The 23,657-nt window shown below is 62.6% G+C and overlaps 10 protein-coding genes across 10 annotated transcripts; 5 read left to right on the forward strand and 5 right to left on the reverse strand.

Annotated features, from left to right (window-relative positions):
* Window positions 1–84: 84 nt before the first annotated feature.
* JCM10292_003851 (uncharacterized protein) lies at window positions 85–2,455 on the forward strand (the record flags this gene model as incomplete). The annotated part of the gene is made up of 6 exons (XM_076650703.1): window positions 85–748; window positions 805–920; window positions 995–1,381; window positions 1,467–1,642; window positions 1,707–2,105; window positions 2,176–2,455. The coding sequence occupies 6 exons, from the start codon at window positions 85–87 to the stop codon at window positions 2,453–2,455; spliced, it is 2,022 nt and encodes a 673-aa protein (XP_076503754.1).
* Window positions 2,456–3,143: 688 nt separating this feature from the next.
* On the forward strand, window positions 3,144–5,305 carry JCM10292_003852 (uncharacterized protein; the record flags this gene model as incomplete). The annotated part of the gene is made up of 6 exons (XM_076650704.1): window positions 3,144–3,573; window positions 3,632–3,759; window positions 3,845–4,198; window positions 4,297–4,475; window positions 4,545–4,955; window positions 5,026–5,305. 6 exons carry the CDS (start codon window positions 3,144–3,146, stop codon window positions 5,303–5,305), a joined length of 1,782 nt encoding a protein of 593 aa, XP_076503755.1.
* Window positions 5,306–5,511: 206 nt separating this feature from the next.
* On the reverse strand, window positions 5,512–6,680 carry JCM10292_003853 (uncharacterized protein; the record flags this gene model as incomplete). Its single annotated transcript, XM_076650705.1, has 5 exons — window positions 5,512–5,599; window positions 5,685–6,078; window positions 6,135–6,381; window positions 6,440–6,507; window positions 6,575–6,680. 5 exons carry the CDS (start codon window positions 6,678–6,680, stop codon window positions 5,512–5,514), a joined length of 903 nt encoding a protein of 300 aa, XP_076503756.1.
* A 618-nt stretch (window positions 6,681–7,298) lies between these two features.
* On the reverse strand, window positions 7,299–10,124 carry TRM1 (tRNA (guanine26-N2)-dimethyltransferase; the record flags this gene model as incomplete). The annotated part of the gene is made up of 13 exons (XM_076650706.1): window positions 7,299–7,443; window positions 7,553–7,738; window positions 7,814–7,896; window positions 7,962–8,096; window positions 8,183–8,363; window positions 8,444–8,592; window positions 8,661–8,712; window positions 8,775–8,838; window positions 8,897–9,012; window positions 9,088–9,297; window positions 9,356–9,537; window positions 9,621–9,910; window positions 10,001–10,124. The coding sequence occupies 13 exons, from the start codon at window positions 10,122–10,124 to the stop codon at window positions 7,299–7,301; spliced, it is 1,917 nt and encodes a 638-aa protein (XP_076503757.1).
* Window positions 10,125–10,470: 346 nt separating this feature from the next.
* JCM10292_003855 (NAD(P)/FAD-dependent oxidoreductase) lies at window positions 10,471–11,922 on the reverse strand (the record flags this gene model as incomplete). Its single annotated transcript, XM_076650707.1, has 4 exons — window positions 10,471–10,971; window positions 11,034–11,287; window positions 11,359–11,696; window positions 11,780–11,922. The coding sequence occupies 4 exons, from the start codon at window positions 11,920–11,922 to the stop codon at window positions 10,471–10,473; spliced, it is 1,236 nt and encodes a 411-aa protein (XP_076503758.1).
* A 491-nt stretch (window positions 11,923–12,413) lies between these two features.
* JCM10292_003856 (bZIP transcription factor) lies at window positions 12,414–13,149 on the reverse strand (the record flags this gene model as incomplete). The annotated part of the gene is made up of 2 exons (XM_076650708.1): window positions 12,414–12,437; window positions 12,499–13,149. 2 exons carry the CDS (start codon window positions 13,147–13,149, stop codon window positions 12,414–12,416), a joined length of 675 nt encoding a protein of 224 aa, XP_076503759.1.
* Window positions 13,150–13,562: 413 nt separating this feature from the next.
* On the forward strand, window positions 13,563–15,301 carry JCM10292_003857 (uncharacterized protein; the record flags this gene model as incomplete). The annotated part of the gene is made up of 4 exons (XM_076650709.1): window positions 13,563–13,764; window positions 13,821–14,630; window positions 14,709–14,776; window positions 14,849–15,301. The coding sequence occupies 4 exons, from the start codon at window positions 13,563–13,565 to the stop codon at window positions 15,299–15,301; spliced, it is 1,533 nt and encodes a 510-aa protein (XP_076503760.1).
* Window positions 15,302–15,544: 243 nt separating this feature from the next.
* On the reverse strand, window positions 15,545–16,533 carry JCM10292_003858 (SCP2 sterol-binding domain-containing protein; the record flags this gene model as incomplete). Its single annotated transcript, XM_076650710.1, has 5 exons — window positions 15,545–15,763; window positions 15,871–15,900; window positions 15,998–16,105; window positions 16,182–16,370; window positions 16,486–16,533. The coding sequence occupies 5 exons, from the start codon at window positions 16,531–16,533 to the stop codon at window positions 15,545–15,547; spliced, it is 594 nt and encodes a 197-aa protein (XP_076503761.1).
* A 765-nt stretch (window positions 16,534–17,298) lies between these two features.
* Window positions 17,299–18,943, forward strand: JCM10292_003859 (SGNH/GDSL hydrolase family protein; the record flags this gene model as incomplete). Its single annotated transcript, XM_076650711.1, has 9 exons — window positions 17,299–17,439; window positions 17,499–17,517; window positions 17,577–17,804; window positions 17,866–17,988; window positions 18,071–18,279; window positions 18,338–18,381; window positions 18,447–18,525; window positions 18,579–18,656; window positions 18,713–18,943. 9 exons carry the CDS (start codon window positions 17,299–17,301, stop codon window positions 18,941–18,943), a joined length of 1,152 nt encoding a protein of 383 aa, XP_076503762.1.
* A 3,466-nt stretch (window positions 18,944–22,409) lies between these two features.
* On the forward strand, window positions 22,410–23,566 carry JCM10292_003860 (uncharacterized protein; the record flags this gene model as incomplete). The annotated part of the gene is made up of 4 exons (XM_076650712.1): window positions 22,410–22,763; window positions 22,829–22,971; window positions 23,030–23,117; window positions 23,174–23,566. The coding sequence occupies 4 exons, from the start codon at window positions 22,410–22,412 to the stop codon at window positions 23,564–23,566; spliced, it is 978 nt and encodes a 325-aa protein (XP_076503763.1).
* Window positions 23,567–23,657: the final 91 nt, after the last annotated feature.

Here is a 23,657-nt window from a genome sequence, read left to right on the forward strand (position 1 = left end):
CCACACCTCGCTCTTGTGCCGCACCGAGGTAGCCCGTCCAGCAGCGCCTGCCCAGTCCGCTGCGAGTTGCTTGATTGCCTAATCATGCCTGCACCCGCCGAGCTGCGCGCAGTCCCGCCGTCGTGCGTGATCGGACAGGGCTATCGCGCCGCGTTCGACTCGCTCAGGACCGCATCCGCCTTGCCGGTGTATCATGAGTCTGTGCCCGTGCAGAGCCGTACCCAGATCGCAGAGGTCGGCCCGCCCAGCCAGCCAGTCTCGTCCCGCCCGCCGACAGTGGGCGAGGTCGAAGCTTTCAGCGAGAACACCTTGCACAGGCTCGTGCAGATGGACGACGACTACTTGAAGGCTGTCTTCCTGAGCTGCGATTCCGAGGCAGGGCTGCGAGACCTCGTCGACCAAGACGCCCCGTTCTCGCTTCCAGAGCCATCCTCGACCACCGATCCTACTCAGGACGACCAGAGCTTTCTCCTGCTTTACAGGAACGAGACGGGCCTTACATCTGTGCTCAAGCAAATCTTGGGACCACGGCTTGTTTGCTTCTGCCGCCGGATGATTGGTACCCAGGTCCTCTTCGACTTTCCCCTCGATGAGGCGAGCGATCTCGAGCTGTGCCTTGCGAGTAGCCCGCTGCCCCGTCTTTTGCTCGAGATCAACGTGGCGACGGTCCTGAGCGAGGCCGACCTCGAGCTCATCGTCTCGGTCTTGTCGAAGCACGGCGAGCTCCGCTTCATCTGGCCGGGCATAGGTGAGTCCTGCGACGCCATGTGCACTGCGTACAAGGAGTCACCCTTTCGTTGCCAGATGACTCTGGTCCGAAGAAGAGGGTCACAGAGCGGTGGGGTGTCTACGCCGGCAACGAGCGTCTGCGGGACACTGAAGAAGGCTGGTCTGCGACGCTCGACGAGGTGCTGTTCCAGGTACGCAGTCTGACCTTTGACGATGTCTGCACACATGTAACCGTCACCTGATATCCACGTCCTCGGCCTTACAGCTCTACTGCCAGCTTGCCAAGAACAAGATTGCCGGCGCCAAGCACCTCTCGCCCGTCCAGCTCGACCGCTCGCTCGTGCTCTTGACCAACGGCCGCCACTGGCTCATCTTCGGCGAAAAGGACGGGACCGCTCTCATCCCGCCTTTCCTTCTGGACGGAGCGCAGCACGCGGTCTCGGCCCTCATCGTGGCTCTCTTTCTGGCCATGTCTATCTACCGAAAAGACGACGACGAGACGTACACGACTCAGATGACCGAAGGCGAGCGTAAGGCAAAAGACGAGCACGCCGGTGCGGGAGGATCGACAGGTGAACCCGGACCGAAACGTCAGAAGGGCGAGCCGAGGCCGGTGCTGCGCAACCTCAAGGACGATGTCGTACCTCGTCCCGTGCGTTTGCAGTAGCTGGCAATCCGGCTGTAACGTCCAGCTGAATTTTCCTGCTCTATTCCGTTGTACTGCCTTCGCCGGACAGGGTCAACTTGCTCCACTCGTCCCGGTCCCGATCTCACCCTCCGTACCTGAACGACCTGTGTACACGGTCGTCTCAATCGAAGAAGCGCGCCGCGCCTCCGCCTTGAGTTTCGACTTGCGCGAGGTCCAAATCGAACGACTGCTTTGGAGAAGATTACGCGCGAACGAGCAGTCGATGTGCGTGACCCGTCGACGATCTCTGCCTGTGCGATCACCGCCGATGCTGACCACCAACGTACAGCTCGCGCGAGCTGCTCGCCTTCACCTTCGAGCATGCGCCCGAGATCAAATTCACCAAGATCTACCCGCTCAACTGGCGACAGCCGGTTCTCTTCTCTTCGCTCGATGGCCAATTAGTCCTCAAGGTCGTCAACCAGTACGTCGAGGAAAGCGAGCCGCCTTTGGACAGCTTCTTCCGCGACGACAGCCACGAGGCCCTGCACGAGCTGCTCGTTGAGGCCGCTGCGTACGAGCACCTCGAGTCGGCCGCCGCCGCCGCTGACGACCCGAGCGCGAGCGCGACTCTTTTCCCGTCTTTCGTTGGCTACTTCCAGGCGTCCGGTCGCTGGCGCAGGCATGCCATTTGCACCGCGAAGTGCGGCCTGCCGATCGAGCAGTTTGACCTGCCGTTCCTCGCTTCGTGCGTCGCGCACTCCTCTCACTCCCATGCTCACACTGAGAAACAGCCGTTGACCCTTTGACTCCGACAGGCTCGAGCCGCAGCGGGCGCTCGAGAAACTGCACGACCTCGGCGTCGCGCACGGCGACATCCACCGCTCCAACCTGCGCGTCGTCGGCGCCGCTCCTTCGCCTGCGCCCTCAGCGGCCTCCAACAGTCCCCGGTTTGAGCCGGCGCAGCCCTCGATTGCCTTCATCGACTTTGGCCGCGCGGTACTGCGGGATCAAGTGTCGCCACGCGCGTGGGAAGGTGCAAAGAAGGAAGATCGCGACGCTCTCAGCCGAACGCTCAGGACACTGCTCAAGGCATAGGCGTCTGTCAACCCTCGCAAGCCCAACTTTCTCGTTGATCGCGATGAACGTCTGTTGGAAAGCATCCCATCCACGTTTGTCGCTGGAGAGCAGCTGATTTTAGTGTCCTGGGAGCGACCGTGTAGAACACGTGCTTTTTGTGTGAGGCTCAGACAAAGCGTCCGAGCGTGAGTGTATCCTTATATTGCCCGTTCTCTGGTCTACAGCAGCTTCGCCACTCTCGACAGAGCGCTCGAGGTCCCATTCTTCTGCCGGACGCTCAAGCACGCCAGCTGCCTCGAGGGTTCTGTTCTGGTGGAACTAGACAAAGTTAGCGTCGGTGCCAAGCGAGACGTTGCCAGCTGCCGCTCTCCGCTCTCCGCCCCGACTTCCACTTATACTCGGACGTGCGACTCGGCTGTCCTCGCGCGCGATCCTTGTGAGCGCCCTCCTAGCTGCTTGCCCCTCCATGTCTGCGCCCGTCCCGCATGTGCTGCTCGCCCGCCCTCTGCCTTCCGCGCACCAGCTCTTCGGTTTGAGCGCCGCCTTCTCGTCGCTCCGCACCGCCTCGAGCGTGCCCTGCTTCCACCGGTCGAGCACTGCATCGAGAAGGCATCACGAGCCTGAGCCCCGCGTCGAGACTCGCGGCGCTGTGCACTCTTCTGGCACCGCGCTCCCCCCTCATCGCAGACTCCGCAGGGTCGCAACCATGGACCCTGCCTACCTCAAGGACGTCCTGGCTGCTGTTGTGGACCTCTGCAACGAGCGCGACCTTCTCGCCGAGACGCCGTTCGCCTTTCCCCCACCCGTCGTCGTCCCCGATGATCCGCTGCACAGCGATGACGGCAACGCGTTCATCTATCGCAGCGAGGCCGAGCTGACCGGAGTGCTCAAGCTGATCTACGGGTCGCGCATTGCGACGTTCTGCCGTCGCTTGCTCGGAAAGCCTGTCCTCTTCGCCCAGCCCACCGGCGACGACGCCGCCGTCCCCGACCTCGAGATCTGCCCTGTTGACGTGCCGGTCCCTCGTATCACGCTCAAAGTCAAGCTCGACACTGTGCTGGACAAGGACGGCTTCGCTGTCTTCGTCTCGACCATCGAGGATGCCGACAGGCTCACGTGGGTTTGGCCCGAGTCTGGTCCGTCACTTCAGCTTCTTGTCTTGTGCCTCCAGAGCCTCACATCTAATATTTGCAGAAAGTGTCTCGATGCCGAACGCGAAAGTCAAGGTGACCGGGGAATGGGGTTTTTACAAAGCCGGATCTCGTCTGCGCGAGGACGCCTCGTCGAAGTGGAGCGCAAAGCACGACGACATACTCCTGCAGGTGCGCATAGCTACCTTGTATCTTGCACAATACCGCGCAGTCGGGATTTCCGTCGCAACCGCATTTCAATGTTCGGATCCGACAGGTCTACGTCCAGCTCATCGAGTCGAAGATCGCCGCCGTCGAGGTCCTTGCGCCGCATCAAATCAACCGTATGCTAGCTGTTCTGACGAACGGCAGCGAATGGCTCATTCTCGGCGAGCAAGACGGCGTCGCTCTCATTCCTCCCTTCGTTCTCGAGTCAAAGCAGCACGGCATCTCGGCCATCCTCGCGGCGCTCTTGATCGCTACGGTCGACTCGAGCGAGTTGGTCAACCAGGAGGGTGGCAGTGAGCCGGCTGAGGCTGGAGGACCAGGCAGCGGCCCTCCAACCAAGCGCCCAAAGCTCGAGACCAAGCCGGTTCTGCGCGCGCTTGAGAACGACGCCGTCCCTCGCCCGGTACGTAGCGCCGTGTAGCGCAGAAGTTCGGGAGTGCAACGAGTGCTTTGACAGGTCCTGTGCTCCGTGCTCACCCTCGGCCATCCCTGTCGCGACAGCACAAACGTCCCCCGGCCCGACCCGATGCTGTCGCTGTACCGCTCGAAGCACCCGCACCCATCAGCAGGGTTGCATTCAAAGACGTGCGTCAAGCCTCTGTCGTGCGCTTTGCCGTCCGCGAGGATCTCGAATACGAGCCGAGGATCTTCATGCGAACGTCTTTCAGCGACGACTTGCGGTGCGTGATCTCTCCCTCCTTCCGGTTCTGGCGCAGGCGCTTGACTTCTCTGGTGGTGCTCTCACGCAGGACGCGCCAGGCCGATGTGCACTCCCTTCCCGAGGTCCGGTTTGACCGGTTGTTCCGGCTGCGGAACGCCCAGCCGGTCGTCTATCGCTCGCTCGACAAGCGCTTCATCCTCAAAGTCGTGTACCAATACACGATCGTCGGCAAACCGCTCTTTGACGACTACTTCGTCGACGACAGCCACGAGCCGCTGCAAGAGCTTCTCGCAGAGGCCGCCGCTTTCGAATACCTCGAGTCTGCCGTCGCCGCCAACCACTCGAGCACCTCGAGCGCAAGCACAAGCGCGACCACGACGCTGTTTCCTCGGTTCGTCGGCTACTTCCGATCGACCAGCGCTCGCGAGACTGCGCATGCCATCTGCACCGCCAACTGCGGCCTGCCGATCGAGCAATTTGACTTGCCGTTCCTCAATTCGTGCGTCGCGCACTCCTCTCACGCCCATGCTCACACTAAGAAACAGCCGTTGATCCCCTTGGCTCGACAGGCTCGAGCCGCAGCGGGCGCTCGAGAGATTGCACGGCCTCGGCGTCGCGCACGGCGACATCCACCGGTCCAGCCTGCGCGTGGTCGGCGCCGCTCCTCCGCCTGCGTCCGCAGCGGCCTCCAACAGCCCCCGGCTCAAGCCGGCGCAGCCCTCGATCGCCTTCATCGACTTTGGCCGCGCGGTACTGCGGGATCAAGTATCGCCGGGCAACTGGGTGGGTGCAAAGAAGGAGGATCGCCTCGCCCTCGAGCAGACGCTCAAATTACTATCCAAGGCATAGACGTTAGCCCACCCCTTACAAGCTCCAACTTTCTTTTGATCGCTATGAACGTCTGTAGGAAATGCATCCCCACCACGTTGCTCGTTCGAGAGCTTCCGAGTCTCGCTCCCGATTTCCGAGAGCATATTGGGCGGAGCACGTGCATATTGCGAGGCTCAGACAAGCGTCCACGCGTGAGTCTACCCACGCATCGCCGGCTCTTTGGTCTACTGCAGCTTCGCCACCGTGTCGACAAAGCGCTCGAGGTCCCATCCTTCTGCCGGGCGCTCGAGAACGCCAGCCTTCTCGAGGGTTCTGTTTTCGTTGAATGCCAGACGAGATCAGCGTCGGGCGGCGCGCGAGACGTCAGGACGACGCGCGAGCGGGTCCGAGAACGTACTGAAGCGTCTTCTCCACCATGACGCGATCAATCTCGACAACATCGCCCTTTGGGTAGTCGACCTGGTCAAGCCACGCCTGGACGTCGTCCTCCGGGTACCCAAATTGCTTCTGCACAAACGCCTTGGAGTCGCCCTCCCTCGCCGCGGGCGCGTCGAACGCGTGGATCGACGCGGTGAGGTTTGTCAGGAAGTTGGACAGGACAGGGAGGAGGGGAGAGGAGGGAGAGGTGGTTGAGGGTGGGGCGACAAGCGCCCAGCTGTGCCAGGGCGTCGGGACCGAGCCGATGAAGCGCACTTCCGACAGGTACGGCTTGGTGGTGAACCACTCCCACATGAAAGCAGCTGCGCGACCGTCATTGACACCGTCTCGGAGGTTCTTAAATGTGTCGAGGACTGCTCGCGGGGGAGATTAAAGACGGCTCACGCAAGGCGATCCCACGGTCACGCACCCTCGAATTGGATCGGCTCGACATTGCCGTCCTCGTCCGTCCACCCCTCGCGCAGCGCCATGTAGCTCGCCATGACCTGGCTCCCGCTCCCGATGCGCGAGATGCCAATCTTCTCGCCGCGCAGGTCGGCGAGCGTCTGGTACTTGGTGTCCTTCCCAACGACGACGGCCCAGTTGAGCGGCGACGTGACGTAGGTACCGATGAGCTTGAAGTCGGCCGTCTGCTTGGCGATGCCGGCAATGAGAGACTGAGGGAGGAGAGCGCATCAGCAGGAAGGCAAGGAGGACGAGGATGGAAGAACACACCTCGGTCAGGGCAATAGCAAGGTCCACCTCGCCGGCCTTGATCGCGCTCATGATCTGGCCAGTGCCACCTGTAGATGTTTGCACAGGGTCAGCACCACAGAGCCTGAAGGAACGGCAGCGAAGTGGGGCGCGTACTCGGGCACGGCACGAGCTGGATCGTGTCATCCTTGGCGGCGAGCTGCAGCAGCGGCGACGCGAAATGCTCGGGAACGTAGGCGATGCGGAGCTTCGGGGCGGCCATGCTGTCGTAGCGAGTAGACGAGGTCAGCGTCGAGTCGCGAGGAGGATCAACTGCTTCAGCTGTTCTCGTTCCACCCCGTACTTGCAGGGTCAGCTTTGAGCATGCAAGCGCGCCTACTCGGCAGCTGGATGAACCTCGGCGGCCGTGCTGCGACATCCGCGGCTGCCCTCGACTGATCTCGCCTCGACGCCAAAGGTCCCGACGGCAGTCTGAGCAGCGAGAAGCGCCCGCCATGTCGAAAGAAGATCCAATTCGGCAGCGCCTGCTGTTGGCCAGGCACAAGAGGCTGATGAAGACTTGCTCACCTCGTCAAAGTGGGGGTTGAACTGATGAGGCGAGAGAGGGGCGACAAGCGCACGCGGGAAGCCAGAAAAGTCAGAGGGACCTCGTAGAAGCGCAAGCTTGGCCTTTAAAGCAAAGCAAATGCGGTAGAGCGAGGCTGCGCGCAGAAGCAGGAGGCATCCTTGCTGCCGACACTCCGACCCAAGATTAGCTCCGTCCAGCTTGCTCTCACGGGGTCTCACGGATAGCCAGAGTACGAGAAACACGCGAGAATCCCGATCGAGTGCGGACGGGCGGTACGAAACAAAGTCAATCGACACAAGGTTGCACCTCCTTCTACCGTCCGGCGGGCGGCGCGCCCCTCACAGCCGCGCGCGCGGGTCCCCAATTCGCCTGCGGGTTCATCTGGTAGCGCACAATCTTGACGTTGTCGAGCAGCGCGGTCGAGACGTCCGGGTGCGGCGCGAGCGAGACGGAGTGCCTGCAGGGGGGTTGGCGGCATGTGTCAGCACCTTAACCGATTCCGAGGAGCATCTGTCAGACAGGTGCAGTGCCTGTACCGAATGCAAGGCAGGGAAGGAGCTACGCACCTCTGCTCTTGAGCAAGCAGCATCTTGGCCGGGCTCCCCTCCTTGACGTTGCTCATCTTGACAGGGTTCGTCTTGATCCACTCGCGCACGACGTCGTGCACGAACGTACGCGGCGCGTTCGTCTTGATCGACCCGGCGACGGCGTGCGAGCGCGAGGCGGTGTAGCCGGCGTTGAGGAGCGCCGAGCTGCGCGTGCGAGCGAACGGGTACCCAAGTCAGCGGGTCTAGACGCGCAAACAGGACGGGGTGAGTACGACGCACGCAAAGGTGTAAATAGGCGGGCACGTCGAGTTGAACAGGCTCGCCATCTTTGCCGGCGAAAAGTACAGCGCGGACTCGGCTTCCTGCGATGGCCCCCGCGAGGCGGTCAGCGCGCCCGCTCGATCAATCAGCCGTGAGATAGACGCACGGCATGAGCCACAGTGAGCATGCCCTTGATGCGCTCGTGCGTCGCAAAGTCGGCCGAGTTGGCCTCGACGTGCTCGAGCATCTCCTTGACAAAGTCCTTGTTGTGGATCGGCGCCGCCCACATCGGCCCGCCAATCTGTGTCACGCGCAGGTTCTCGGTTCAGCACCTCCGCCATCGAGACTGTCGGATCGGGTGCAAAGGCGAGACGAAGGCGGACTTACGTGGAACTTCCCGCCGCACTCGCCGCACCGGTCGCCCTTGACCTCTTCGGGCGGGCCAGCCGGCACGTGGTACGAGATGTTGACGTTGCCGTTCTTCTCGTTGACCTTTTCCTGCACGCGGCCAAACGCCTGCCAGTGCGGGGTCTGGCACGAGTGGCAGTAGTAAATGAGCGAGGTTTTCCTGTGCGACGTCGACGCGAAACAGTCAGCCGAGAATTGGAATGTCACATTTTGAGAGACAACATGGCCGGGCTGACGCACGACGCGAGTGCCTTGACCTCCTTGGGCGCCGTCCGCACGCGAATGAACAGCCGGACGTAGAAGTCAATCGACAGACTCAGCTGCGGCTCGATGTAGCGGCCGTAGCGCGCAGCGGTGGTAGCAAGTGCGTTGAGCACGAGGCGGAGAGCCTGTGCATCGTCCCGGGGTGGTCAACCCTGACACAACAGCGAGATGAGGGAGAGCAGGGAGAACGCACGACTTCGTGCGAGTACTCGGCGTTGACGCAGATGCCGCCGTAGTGCGTGTACCTGAACGAACGAACGCGTGAGCAAAAGATGCAGGAAAAAGCAGCAGGCGAATGCAGACGTACGCCTTTTCGGGATAGTTGTGTCCGGCAAGCACGCCCATGTCCGTGCAGGTAACGCACATGAGGCCTGTCCGCGCAACTTGGTCAGCACAGCGAGCTGGCCCGAGTATGAGAGCAGGGCGCACCGCCATCGGCGATGGCGTTCATGGCGGCATCGAGGAAGGGCACGGCCGAGCCGTAGGGATCGAGATCGATGCAGTCGAAGCGGTCCTCCTCTTTCCGGTGCTGGTACATGTAGACACTGTAGGTGATCAAGGTCACAGCGTTCAGTGAATGGCCAGATAGTCGCCACTCGGCGGGGGCCAGCTTGACGCACCAGGCATCGCCCTCGTTGACGCGCACCTTGCCGAGCCTCGCCTCGTCAATGTCGGCCTTGCTCCTCGCGCCCGACGGCTTGACGTCCTCCTCCTTGAGACCCTCGGTCCCGGGCAGCGAGAGCACGCCCTTCGGCGCAAGGCCGTTGAAGGCGACGTTGCGGCGGATGTCCTCGACCGCGCCGGCGGAGAGGTCGTTCGCGACAACGTAGCTGCGAGGAAAGCACTTGAGTCAGTCGTCGCAGAGAAGCCGGGAGGTGCAGCGCGCACCGAAGTAGCGGCAGCTCCTTTGCGTAGCGGATCGCGCGGAGACCGGTCGCAGAGAGCGCCTCGAGAAGGCTGAACTTGTAGACAGGAACCTTCGGCGCTGGTGCATCCGCGGGCTCTCCTGTTGTCGTTGCTTGAGGCTCGGCACCTTCTGGCGCCTGCGCGTGTGCACCGCCGTCAGCGAGCTGAATCGGCCGTGCAGCAGCAGAGGGAGACACACCTTGTCCTCTGTCGTCACCTCTGCCGCCTTTTCGCCCTCTGTCCTGACCGCCTCGCCCTCGCCGCCCTTGCGCTTCTTGGCCTCGCCGCCCTTGTCCTCGCGCGCGCGCTTCCGCTCGCGCTTGCGCCGGAGCCCCTCCTCCCAGTACGCGCGCTTCTCGCGCTGCCGCGCCTCGCTCCACGTGCGGATCGCGACGACCGAGAGGTCGCGGTTGTACTGCTGCACGGGGTTGAGGAAGACGGGCGCGGTCGTTGCAGACGAGGACTCGGGGGGCGCGGCGAAGAGGATCGAGGTGGTCGCTTCGGAGTATGGGACGAAGCCTTCGGGCACTGCGGGTGCTGCGAACAAGCAATGGATCGAGCGTCAATACACCGACTCAAGCTTGCAGACCAGCGAGAGCTGCCAGCAGAGGGTGCCCACGAGCTCACCGTCGTCCTGCTTCTTGTCCGCAACAGCCGGTGCCGCGTCTGTTGAGGTCTCAGGCTGGTCCACCTGCATCTTCGAGGCGTCTACCGGCGGCGCTTGATTCCCAGCGGGCTGTGCGCTGCTCATGTTGGTCGAGAAGGAGCCGCGAGCGATGAAGTCGGGGCGAGTCGTACGCAGCGCGGGGAGGGCGCACAGGGCGAGGGAGGGCTTGGTGAGCTGTGCAAGAGCTATCCGGCGCAGCAAGAGCCGGCTCGCGAGCATGCAAGGGCGCGGGGAACGGCGCAACCTGCGGGAGCTCAAATGTTGCGATCCGGACTGGAAGCAGGCGCGAGCGCTCGCATCTTGCTCGCTGCTCTGCCTTCCTGCAGCTTGTTCTAGCTCCCAGCTACGTGCACTGTCCAGCAGGGCTCGACCCGTGCGAGAGAATCGAAAGACAGCCGACGATACAACCGTGCGAACCCGAGAACCCAGTCTACAAGTGGTACATCTCGGCCGTCGCCTTCAAGCCCGGCAGCCTCCTCGCCCACACGCCCTCGATCCCCATGTCCTCCTTCCCGTCGTCCTTCCACATCACCTCGGGCTCGCCGACCCACCGCGGCTCGCCCTGCTCGTCCACGCCGTCGGATCGCGGGTTGCGGAAAATGATGCTCTCAACGACCCCGAGCGTGAGGTGGATCGCGCCCGGCGAGTTGGTGATCGTCTCGAGCTCGTCGGACGACGACGAGAGGACCTTGGCGATGTTGCGCGCGACGACGGCCGCGTGCTGCATCGCCGGGCGGGCGGCCTTGGGCGCGCCAGAGTCGGCAATGTCGCCGACGGCGTAGATCCGGCTCTGCACTTGCGCCGACTCGTCCGACGAGGTTGGCGCGATGACGAGAGAGGGCAGGACGCGGATGAAGCCGGATGGGTTGACGGCCGACGGAAGCGACGAGGCGACGAGCTGCGAGTTGGGCGTCTGGCCGAGCGCGTGGACCTGTGCGGGTCATAAGGGTGAGCGAGCGCCGGTGTGTCGACTGGGGGCGTAGATGCACGCACAACGTAGTCCGCCTTGATCCGCCGACCATCCTTGAGGACAATCTCGCCACCGCCCTGCTCATTCAGCCTCTCGTACCCACCCTCAGGCACCTCGGCTCGGACGCCCGTGATGGTGTTGACGCCGAGCTCGGCGAAGCGCTTCGAGACGATGTCGTGCAGCTGAGGGTGGAAGCGAGGCATGAGGCGGCGCGACTGGATCAGCGTGATGTGCCCGCGTTTGGCCGGGTACAGGATCGCCAGGTCGCAGGCCATCTCTGCGGGTGAGCGCAATGGCATGAGTGACAGAACGGACGCCGGAGAAAAGGCGAGAGCGAATCGAACGCACGAACTCCGACGGCGCCGCCGCCGATGATGACAATCTCGTCCGCAGCCTTGAGCTTGCCCTGTATGCTCCTGAGGTACTCGACCCCGTCCTTCTTGTCCCCACCGCCGGGCATCGTCCCGGGCGGGCTCAGCTTGGTCCCCGTCGCGACGACGAGCGCCTCGTAGCCCAGCTCGCCGCCGTCGGCGAGCTGCACCGTCCGGCGCGCAGGGTCGAGCGCGACGGCGCGCGCGCGGACGACGCGGTGCGGCGAGGGGAGCATCGAGCTGTCGAGGTGGGCGTAGGGGACAAAGGCCTTGTGCTCCGAGCCGGGAGAGATGGCGAACCGCGGGTAGGCGAACCTGCGGGAGGACGGGCGGACGGAGGGGAGGGGCTGGGTCAGCGCGGCTTCATGGTCACTGCACAAAGAGTGAGAGGGACGCACAAGTGCCCAAAGTGGCTGTTCTGCTCGAGGACCGAGACGGTGTAGTCCTTCGGGAGGCTATCGACCAGCTCTTTTGCGACTGCGAGACCGACGTAGGACCCGCCTGCGACGACGACGTTCTTGTTCTGTGCAGCCTGAGCCATCGTACGCGCCGTCGTGATGAAGCCGCGGTTCGCGGGAAGTGGGGCGCGGAGGCGGAGGAGCGAGGGCGAGCGCGCAAGGAAGAGCGAAGCCAGGGCAGCAAGGCAAGCAGCAACGACAGTGCGCCTCGAGAAGCCAGAGAGCATCCACACGCGAGTCAGGCGAGAGCGGGAGAGGCAGCGAGACCGCTGCCGAGCAGAAGCGTAAGCGGGAAACTCGCCGCACCGCCGCGTCCGACGCGGCGGCGGAATCTGATCGAGACTATCTTTGCAACGCAGTGCGGCGAATTACCCCAGGCTCGCGTAATCTGACCAGATCTTACGCTCCAGGTAAACAAGCTGGATTGCGCCTTTTGAGCTTCTTCTTCTGAGACAACAAGTGGGCGGCGAAGAGGGGTACTGCGGCACTACAAGCGGGTATGAACAGAGCGACAAACACCAGATGCTGTCTTGAAAGAGGGGGTAAAGCAAGAGGGAGAAAGAGAGACGACGGGTCATCGCGCGAATTGCTGCAGTTCCTGTGAGGCGGGCGGAGCGTGAGTCGCACAACGAGCAGCTGGCAGACACGCCGCAACGCACCGCTTCTGACGGCACGGCGGGCGGCGGGAGGTGCGCCGCGCCTCCGGGCAGCGAGCGCACGAGGTTCTCGAGCTCGTGGACGCGCAGCTTGAGCGATTTGACCTCTTCGAGCGCCTCGTCGCACTCTCCGCGCAGCTTGTCAAACTCGGCCTGGCGCTTGTCGCGGCTGCGCTGCGCCGCGAGGCGGTTCCGCTCCTTGCGGTTGGCGGCCTTCTCGGCGGGCGTCATGTCCTTGGTCGACACGGGCCCGGCCTGCGACTTTTGCTGCCCGGGCAGCTCGCCGTCTGGCGCAATCGGGACCGAGTGCTGTAGCCCGCCTTGCCCGGCGGACGGCTGGGCGGGCGGCGCAAAGCCGTTGCTCGTCGTCGCCTGCGCCGGCAGTCCCCCTCCTCCTCCTCCTGGTCCCGTCCCGACGAGCGCTCCAGGGTGCGGACCGGGCACGCCCTGCACGGGAATGCCGCTCGTGACGCCGACGGCGACGCTCGCGGCGTGGTCGCCAAAGTGCAGGCGGGTCGCGGCGTCGTCGAGGCGCGTGAGCTGCGCGAGCTGCTCGGGCGTGTACAGCCCGCGCGCGGCGTCCGAGACGGTGGCCGCTGCGAGCGCGGCGAGGGCGGGATCGAGCTCGAGCGCGGCGGTCGCGGGCGGCTGCATGGTGTCGCACAGTCTGCACGCGGAACGAGCAAAGTGGTGCGCCGATGCGGGCCAGGCGGCAGAGCGGCGAGGCGGATGGAGAGGAGCAAAGCGCGAGCAGGCGACGTGCGAGGCGCGGGAGCCTCGAGGGCGAAGTCCGGAGGGCAGCCGCTCGAGCGGAAGCTGCACCGCCTGCGAAGTCCGGCGACGACGGATCGACGGTCTGGAGAAGACGATGAGGTGGCCGAACACGTCGACAAGGTGCGCCCCGCGTTCAGCTCAGGGGAGGCCAGACATCTCCAGATCGCCCAGCGTCATTGTCTGCGCTGCCGTCGACCGGCCTCTTCCTGCCGTCCTGCATGAGCCTGCTGCTGCCCTCGAGAGCAGCTCACCGACTAGTGCTACTGCGTCCTGCAACCCGCTCGCTTGCTGCCATGCCCAAACGCGCCGCCTCGCCGTCTCTCGCACCTGCTTCCGCCAGTCCAGCAAGGAAGCGCGCGCGCTCGTCCTCGCCAGCGGCGTCTCCAAGTCAGGATGCTGCAGGGCGAGGCAGGTGGAAGGACTGGCCGGCACCGCGGTCGCAGATGGACGAGGCCAAGGCGTGGATCCGCGAGGCCGTCGAGGGGAAACACCCAAGTGCGTCTGCTGCATGCTCTACTGCGCTTGTCTCAGGCTGACGGTTGCCTCGCCAGTCTTGATCTGTCCCGACAAGGACGCTGACGGACTGTCGTCCGCCGCCGTACTCTCGCTCGCCCTCCGCGCCCTCGAACATCCACCCAACCTCGTCTCGATCTATCACCTCCCGCGCTCGCTCAACATCCATGCCCCGGCCGCCCAGTCAGACATGCTGGGTACTTTCCCCTCTCGTGGTGGTACGACACGCTGTATCGTGCTCGACCAGGGCTCGCGCCCCGGTCCAGCGCTCATTCCAACCGGCGACGACCCGTCGAATCCGCGCAAGACGCTCATCATCGACCACCACCTCTCGACGACCTTTCCCGACGACGCCCAAGTCCTGACTGCGTGCCACTCGCTCCCCGTCGCGACGACGTCCATCCTGACGTACCACCTCTGCGCCGAACTCGTCCCCTCGCTCCGCGGCTCGTCCTCGGCAGGTCTCGCCGCCCTCGTCGGCGTCTACGGCGACCTCGGCAGCGGCAAAGTGAAGTTCGGCGCCCCAGACGAGCCCTGGCCCGCGAGCCTCGCGCCCGTCGAGAAGGCTGTGACCAAGAGTGCGCTGAGCAAGGCCGTCGCGCTCATCAATGCGCCGCGGCGCACGCCCGAATTTTGCGTTCAGGCGGCGTACGAGGCGCTGTGGGCGGCGGTAGATGCCGAGGAGGGGGCGGGCGCAAAGGGCAGGCTCAGGCGAGTGCTCGAGGACGACAAGCTGCTCGAGGCCAAGGAGCGGACGAGCGCAGAGACGAGCAGGTGGCAGGGCGCGCCGCCCGTCTTCAGCAAGGACGGGAAAATCGCCGTCGTCACCGTCGACTCGGGCTACCAGAGTGCGTCCCGCTCTTGCTGGTATCACGTCAAAGCGCAACTTACGCCTCTCCGCTCATTTCCCGCTCCGCATTCCGCAGTCCACCCTGTGATTGCGACCCGCTGGACGGGCACGCTTCGCAAGGCCAAGACGCTCATCTGCGTCATGGTGCGTTCCCAACCCACTCGCCTCGCGCTCACATGGCCTGGCTAACTTGTCCTTCTGACCACGTGACCGCAGTGCGCTAACACGGGATACACGCCCGGCTTCGTGCACTTCTCGTGCCGCGCTCCTCGACGCGACACCTCGTCCCCCGTCGACCTCATCGCGTTCCTGCGCTCGCTCGCACCGCAGTGCGACGCGCTCTCGCCCGGGTGGTCGGCGCGCGTCGGCGAGGACTTTGCGCGCGGGCACCGCGAGGCGACGGGCGGGATCATTCCGCGCGACGAGTTTGACGTGCTCCTGCGGGCGTGCGAGGTCGGCGTCAAGAAGGAAAAGGGCGAGGGGGACGGCGCGCCGAAGAAGACCAAGGCCAAGGGCGTGATTGACGAGGGCATGAAGAAGGGCGCGTTGGAGGGGTTCTTCAAGGTGGTGAGCAAGAAGGGCGCAGCGGGGAAGGCGGGCGACGAGAAGAAGGATGCGAAGAGCGTGCCACAGGCAGCAAAGAAGGCCGAAGTCGTGGAAGTCGACTAGTATAGCAATATTACTCGCTCGATCATTCGTGCACTACAGTAGCGAAGCGCACATGCAGAGAAGGGCAAGCAGGGAGAGCAGAGGTCCTAGGAGAGCAAAAGTCCGCAGCGGAGCAAAGACGACCAACGAGCAGGCGACAGGCGATGTACTGATGTCAAGGCTGGAATGCATACGACAGGAAAGGAGAGACGCGGTACACAGGGAAGAAACGGGATACAACGGTCGCTCGGCCTACTCGCGCCCTCACAGCTTGGCCTTGATCCGCTCGACCCCCTCCTCGACCGTCTCTTTAACCTGGCTCACAACGCCTCCTGTCGGTGGCTTGTACTCGGCCCAGACGCCCTTCTCGCGCTGCGGGTCACGCTGCGCCGGCCCGGCGAGCGTCTCGAGCTTCTCGCGCTCTTGCGACAGGACGCGAAGAGCCGACAGGGCGCGGTCGAGGTCGCCGCGAATGGTGAGGCGCTGTTTGCGACACAGAATCGGGTACTCAAGAAAGGAGAGCAATGGGTGCAGAGTGCCAAGTCAGCTTGGTTTGACGGAAGAGGAGCGCAGCGATTTGGTGAACGAACCTTTGCGGCGAACAGCTTTTGCGGTGTAAGCTGCGAAAGCGCCCGACTCAGTAAGTACCACGTGCAGATGACAGCGGCTTGTGTCCTGTGAGACGGTGACTGTGCTGCACTGTCGCAGACTACGCACCCTGCCCGTCGCGAGACCGACAAAGTCGCGGTCGCTGATCTTGACGATGACGTCCGGTTTGAGCGGCGCCTTCTGCCCTGGTGCCAACTTGCCCAGCCGCCCCTTCTTCTGCGCACCGTAAGCAAGAGGGTAAATCGTCAGCTGGTGAATCCGCCTGCTAGAGGAGCCCTTCGTCGAGACGCACCCTCATGTCGAGCCACCACGTCCCCGTCTCGCCCTTGTCATTGTCGATCTGGAAGAGGTAGACTGTCTTGATGGCGCGCAAGAGGCGCTTGCGAGGCGACGAGGGGCTCGAGAGGACGACCGAGATGAGGGCAAAGACGCGCGAGCTGTCAAATCCGGGAATGGTGATTGCGGGGTCTGCGAGGGCTGCCTGTGTGTGTGCAAGCAGGTCCTTGTCAGCCGTGACTCGCTCGACGGTGCGCAGGAGTTGAGCGTGATCCGGGGTAGACATTCGATGATGAGGACGTAGCGCGGGTAGGACGCACGCGGACGAGGCGGTCGTTGACCTGAGCGTCACTGTCGGTGCTGCTCATAGTGGACACGCTCCAGAGTAACGCAGCAGAGCGTTGTGAGCGGACGAGGCGGACGATGGCGATGCGGGGCCGGCACACGGCGAAGTCGCGGTGCCCTCGCCGACAACTGCTCAGAAGGCGGTCTATCGTGAAAGACCGTGCTCAAGAGAGTCTGGAACGAGTGCGATCGAGTCGCACAGCACGCCAGGATGTACGAGTGTAGGCGGCGATATTCCTCATCTCTCGACCGCGGCTGTTCCGCTTCTTCCGCTCCCGTCTCCCGCTCGATGTCACCTCATTCTCGCATCGCCCGCATGCACAATCGGTCTAGCTGGCGCCGCGGACTGTGAGCCCGACGACGCGGATGCGCTCGAGGCCTGCATCGCTTCTCGACCCGCCCTCTCCCGGAAGAGGAAAGGAGCCTTCGTCTCCGAATGCAGCGTCGCGCGGACCTCATGCAGGCCCGGCGACAGGCTAGGCTGCGTCGATCAAGGCGTCTCTGGCCAGGCGTGCTTGCCCTGGCGACTCATGCGCGCTGCTCATCCCGCTGCTCTCCCTGCCCTAGGTCTGCTCTGTCGCTTCGGTCGCTACCGTCTCTCCTTGTCCGAGTCGTTGCACTCGCAGGCGAGCATACAGATCATGCTGGCTGCGTCCACCTCTCGCCGGGGCAGGCTGGTCCGCCCCTCCATGTCGCTTCTTTCTCTCGCCGTCGCCGCCGCAGTGCTCCTGGGTTCGGTGGTGCAGGTCACTGCGGCGCCGAACCTGCCTTTGAGCCGTGTGCAGACCATGCGCGTCCTCCCGAGCTGCAAAGTGCCGTCACTCGAAGCTGACCTCGCCGCCCCTCGCAGGTTCGCCTTTGGTGACTCGTACTCGCAGAACGGGTACGACCCGGCATCTGGCTATAAGCCACAGGAGCAGAAACGCAGTGTGCGCTGCCCCTCTTTTGAGTGGCTCGTCGAGGCCTGCTGACCGCCCTGCCGTTCCAGACCAGTGCCGGTGGTCTCAGTGCGTCTCGCTCCCTCTGCAATCTACAGAGTCGGCACTCACACGCTCTCTCCCTGCAGGCTGGCCCGACTACCTCGCTCAGCTTGACGAAGCACCTGCAACGCTCCGCGATCGCGTCTTTGACTTTGGGAAGGGCGGTGCGACCATTGGCGGCGACCGCGAACTCGTGGGCTACCCAAACGTCTCATTCGCCGACGAGATCGACAAGTTCGAGGCGTGGTTCGTCAAGGCGAGTACGGAAGGGGAGAATGCGCGGCCGACCTGGGACGGCGAGTCGACGCTGTTCAGTGCGTTCAATCCTTCTGGTCTACACTTCACCCGTCCCGCTGACAGTCGTCTCCCTTGTAGCTGTCTGGTTCGGCATCAACGATATCGAGATCACGTGGAAGCGGGGCGAAGAGTTTCCCCCGCTCCTCGAGTCGACGTTTGACCAGCTGTCGACTGGCATGGAGCGGCTGTATGCTCTCGGTGGTGTGTTTTTAAGCCTCGGTCGACTGTTGCGACGTAGAGCAGGCCGCCTACTCAAGCTGACGCTCATCCTGCCCCCTCGCAGCCCGTCACTTCCTCATGCCCCTCCTCCCGCCGTACCACCGCTCGCCGCTCCTCCTCCGCGTCTTCTCGGCCGTCCCGGGCGCCAACGACACGTTCTACGACAACTTTGTCGCGTGGAACGACCGCATGAAGCGGTTTGTCGGCGACTTTGCCGAGAGCAAGCCGGAGGCGTCGGTCGCCATGTGGGACACGTGGACCGAGTTTGACAAGGTGCGGCGCACTCCCTATGTGATTGTGCTGGCAGAGTGCTCACCTCGAGTGCTCGCAGATCCTCGACGCGCCCGGCGACTTTGGCTTTGCCAACTCGACCAAGTGCGCTGGTTCTCCGTTTGCGGCCACGCGGTCTTTTACTCACACGTCGCTTCCTTCGCGTGCAGCTGGTGCGACTCGTATTCCAAGTACCTGTGGGCGGTCGACCTGCCCGAGATGTCCGAAATCCAGAACTGCGGATACTCAGTGCGTCTGCGCGCTCTCTCGCGCTTCCGTACAGAGACTGACTCGCCGCGCAGATGGACGAGTACTTCTGGTTCGACACGAGCCACCCGACAACGCGCGTGCACTCGCTCATCGCCACGGCGTTTGCCTCGGTGCGTCTCGTTCCGCTCACCTCTTTTCAGAGTGCGCTGACACGCGTCTTCGGCAGCTCCTCGGCTCTTCATTAGCCTCTCCCTCGGACCTGTCTCGCCGCGAGATGCGCCTCCCTGCGCATCACCTCCCCGCGTCATCCTTTGCCCACCATGGCACCTCACCCGGGCGCTTCCAGCGCCTCGTGCGCACGTCGCGGCTCGCCCGGCGCGAGCGCGAGCAGTTCTGGAAGGAGCTGCGCGGGACGGCGCTCGGCAGCGTTGTTGCGGGCGCCAGGGTGGGGCAGTAGACGAGCTGCGCGGAATGTAGACGGGTGATCCTCTTGGTGACTAGGCTTGTAACACTGTTCCATGCTTCCCTGCAGAGACAGAACAGATCATTTGCAGCAAGAAGGCGCAGACGGAGGCGGGAGAACGGGCGCAAGGAAGGAAGGAAGCCCGCTCACCCGCTGGGCCATTCTCCACCAGGCGGCTTGTCCTCCTTCTGTAGCCTTGTGCCATCCTTTGCTCTGTATCTGTTCAGTACCGTTTGTTGTACAAAGAGCAAGGCAGAGCTAGCCTGTTTAGGCACGCAACAGTGCAAGCAGACGGAGTTCAAGCGGACGCGGAAGCGTGCCGCCGACGCCTCTGCTCCTCCACATCTACACTGTGCTGAAACCCAGTGCTTGCTTTGTCAGGACTCTGTGCCAGCTGAGTAAAGAGGAGCAGCGAGAGCAGGAGCAACGAGAGTCATTCCCCTCGTCCTCTTCCTCCTCGCTTCTCCTCTTCCTTCTTGCTCCCTCTGGCTTCTCTTCTTCCCTTCTCTTTCCCTGGGCTTCTGTCGCTTTCCAGCAAGTAGAAGAGGGGTCCAAAAATTTCCTGGACGCAAAAAGGAGCCCGGAAACCGAGCCGAGGCTCGCGAGACGCGCAGGCACTACCACGTTACGGGTAAGTACTTTTGCCGCACCCCCTCGTTTGTTTTTGCATCCTGTGGTGGAGGAGCCGGTGCTTTGCAGCTGTACTCTGTGTCTTCTGCGCACGCGCTGTGCCTCTTTTATTGGCGCACGAATGCGGCCATGTTGGCGTCGGCATTGGCTGGCCCAGACAACTCGTCGCTCGACGCTGTGCCTCCCAGCGCCAACCACAAGACCGGAGTGTTCACCGTCCTTCTAAGCGGTAGCGAGCGCCTCTGCAAGTGGCTCGCCTCCTTCGACCAGACCAAACGGGACCTGCAGCTGCGCAAAAAAACAAACGAGCCGTGTCTCGTCAAAGCTCCGCTTTTGCAGGGCCTGCAGGTTGTTGCGGCAAAGCAGGTACTCTTGTCTCTACGGGTCGACCCCAATGTTGCGGCCGTGCAGCATGCTCTTCAGGCAGCCAAGACTACTGCAAGGGAGGAGCGGCGCAAAGTATGCTGTCTCTCTCTGCTGTCGTGACCTCCTTGCTGATATTCAAGGTCTGTATGCGCAGTCAAACGTGCGCGACGCCTTGACCTCTGCTGCTTCCGTGCACCTCTCGCAGCCTCAGTCATCTAGCGCCTCATCCTCGACCAAGCCTCACCCTTTGCCGTTAGTTCAGGGTGCAGTAAGCTTGACAGTGTAGACTGCAAGACTGGAACTGAGCCCATGCTCAAGAGTGTGTGCACAGCGTGAGCAGGCAAAGGAAGTACATGGTGGTGGGTGTGAGTCATTGCTGGCAATGGAACGCACATCCACTTTGCCCAACACTGGCACCCCTTTTCCCCTTTTCCTCCTCTTTGTCAACTTCAGCTGCTTCAAGGTGTCTGTCCTGATGCTTGACTTGTTGAGCGCTCTAGCAGCCAAATAGGCACACTCTCTGGCAGTTGTATGCTTCTACATGTAATTGATCGATCCGGACGCCCCAAATTGGTCGTATCGTCTAGGCCAGAGATACCTCTTGCAGACCACGTTGCAAGATCTTGTATCAGCCCATGCTGCATTCGTCCTTGTCTTGCACAGGCAGGCCTGTTGAGGGAGAGCAAGTTCTGACAAGCTCACTTGCTGCCATTGCTTTCATTGCTGAGCCATGCTACAGTAGAATCTGCACATAAGCAAGAGACCTACAAGCAAGATCTGCCTACAAGCAAGCCAAATTCCCTTCCCGGTCACAATAAATGTGAGCTATTCCAGATTCTGAAAGCAAGAATTGCCTACAAGCAAGGTCTTGACCCTTCCCAAAGGCTTGCTTGTAGGCAGATTCTACTGTAGCGCCTTGCCCAGCAAGCAAACAGGGCAATTGTGAAGCGACGAATGTGCCGAAAGGAGCGACGCACTGTGTCAATTGGCAGAATGTAGCATCACGCGCAGACAGAACACGGTAGACTTGCCAGCACGCAGAGAATATATTAAAAAAGAGGTCAGTAGTGATGGCAAAGAGAGCGGGAAGACGCTTGAAGTCGTCCACCCCCCCTTTCCGCAATATTGCATCCGACATGCGCCCCTTGACACATGCTGTGCGCTCAAATGCACGTTGTGGTTCTTTACGCAAAGCAAGCTGCACGCCGCATCCCTGCAAGGTGGCAGACCAGACAAGCAAAACTTGATGTTGCCGTACCTCTTGAGCCCTCGACAAAGCTCAAGTGCGTTGATCAACATCACCGTTGCTGTGAGTTCTTTCTTCCTTGTCCGTGGGCGGCCTTGGCGCAAGTCTGCGCTGGCGGGGCAAGGGCCAAGCTGTCCCGGGCAGGACGACAACGTCAACGATATCCTGCGCAAATGCCAGGCAGCAGGGGTACAGGGCCTGCAGAGCAGGCGTTGGCGTGCTATAAGCCCAGCAGCAGTTGACTTGGCTACAGGCCATCCCGGGAAGAAATCGGGTGTCGACGTCCTCATGCCGCCTGACAGTTCTTACAAGTGCGCAGGCAGGTCTGAAGACCTGTACGGACTTGACAAAACGCAGCGCTGGCAAGGAGCGGTAGGCTCAGCGCTGGAGTCAAGCTCGCGGTGGAGAAGGATGAGGCGGCGGCAAGCAGCTACAAGCCTGAGAAGAGCACAAAGGAAGACGCGCTGGGCAGGCAGCAAGTACAAGCAGGTGCGTACGGTTCCTTCCAGCACTTGTCTAGGCGTACACAAGCAATGTGGGCAAGACCAACTCTAGTCGCCATTGTTGACCTCTCGTTGGTTTTGCCCCTCACTCGCTCAACAGACGCGCAACACGCTTGCCCTGCCCCAAGCGCGCTTGCTTCGTCTCCAGGTCGGCGTTCTGTTGTTCCCTGTTGTCTTTGCGTGCATGTAGGCCCCCTCCACGCCAATCGTCTGGACCCGCACGTCCCTTGTTTGCTCCCTGCTTGTACCGCCAACGGGCGCCAGTATCACTGCCCGCGTCTGCATCATGCTGGGCGCGCTGTCTGCACTGCAGTGGCCCCGTCACGCCGGCAGCTTGAAGACACCTGCACCCTTTCCAGCTATGACATCCCGAAGGAGTTTGACCCTTCACGTCGTGCTCCGTCTCCAGGGCGGGTCCAAGTCTCCAAGCAAACGCCGTCGTCTCGGTTCTTTTGCCCCATGTCACTCGTTTGCGGGCTCGAACCTGTCAACCTCGTTGACGTCCGTCACCGCGGGACCCACGGCAAAGTTGACCGCGCCAGCTCCTACTGCGCGTTGCTTGCCTGCGCCCGATTTGCCTGCGCAGTACTCACCCGCGCCGTACTTGCCCGCGCCGTACTTGCCTGCGCCGTACTCATCGCTGCCCGCCCTCTCGACGTCTTCTATCTGTACCTCCTCCGCATGCGGCACGTCGCGCCTGACTGTTCAGGACAAAATGGACCGCTATGCCAAAGCGGCAGCAGAGCGCTACGCAGACGCGGCGGCACAGACCTTGCAGATTGAGATTGACAATCCCGTGACGGTCAAAGTCAACGATGCAGCGCTCGATCCGTTTGCGCGCAACGAAGCGGAGCTACAGCGGCGCTGGTTCAGCCTGCCGGTCCTCGAAGCGCTTTCGCTCGACACCGCTGCGCGCTCCGAGTCGGGCATCTTTCTCCCCGAATCTCCGACGCCTCTGCCTTTGCCACTACCGACGCTTCGCCCAAGCGAGGATGGCACATCCTATGTGTACTCGAAGATCGGCCAGGACCTCCTTGACCAGACGGGCAAGATCCTTTGCCAGTTCCCAGTGTGTATATCTCCACCGTCAGTACAACTTGCTTTGCACTGACCAGACGGCATTCCTGCAAATAGGGCGGAACGGAAGCCCCGTACCTCCACTTCGTCAAGAAAGCCCTCCCGTCCTCCTCTTCGTTCGTTATCGACATTTTCTCTACCTCCGACTCGTTCCTCAAGAATACCCTCGTCACAAGTGACATGCTTTGCTGGGCTGAGCGGTGCGTTCCTGCAAGGCAGTGCACGGGCGGCCAAACTGACGTTTCCTTGCCCCCGCAGGAACGGCGCCAGCGGTCTCTTCCGCTGCTTGAGCAAGGTCCTGGAGACGATCTGGCCGCGTATTGTCAAGGCAAACAAGATCGTTGCGGTACGCCGCGTGAGAAATCTGTGCGCTTGCGCTGCTGACTTCGTCCTCTCTGCCAGAACCACCTCTGCACGAGCCGTGTTGTCGACGCCGAACGCCCACGCTACATAGTCTCGGCATACGCGTACGCCGGGCGCATCTCGCACCATTTGAAGGAGGTCTTTGCTTGTCTGCCTGATGGCTCCGGCATCGTCTACGACGGCTCGGCCAACCTGTCCGGCGGCGGGTCCGGGATCAACGCCAACAACGCGAACCACAAGTTGGGCGTCTACTCAATCTTCCCGTACGGCAGCGCCATCCTGCACGAGTGGGCGGGCAAGTTCGACCGAGTCGAGCAAGACGCACGGGCCCGTGCAAAGACGGTGCGAGTTTTGGCGACAAATATCACCCCTATCTCAAGCGTCCCCGAGGTTGCTGCCGCACGTTCCAAGCTCAAGAACGTCCAGGCGTAAGAGGTCTACATCGAAGCGTGCAAGGAGGTTCTGCGGGTCGAGAACCAGGCGCGGCAGGAGCAGCTGGCGGTGCGTCGCTTTCGCTACATCG

This window comes from Rhodotorula paludigena, assembly GCF_050403205.1.
Source record: "Rhodotorula paludigena JCM10292 DNA, Rt_paludigena_JCM10292v1_ctg39, whole genome shotgun sequence".
NCBI lineage: Eukaryota > Fungi > Basidiomycota > Microbotryomycetes > Sporidiobolales > Sporidiobolaceae > Rhodotorula > Rhodotorula paludigena.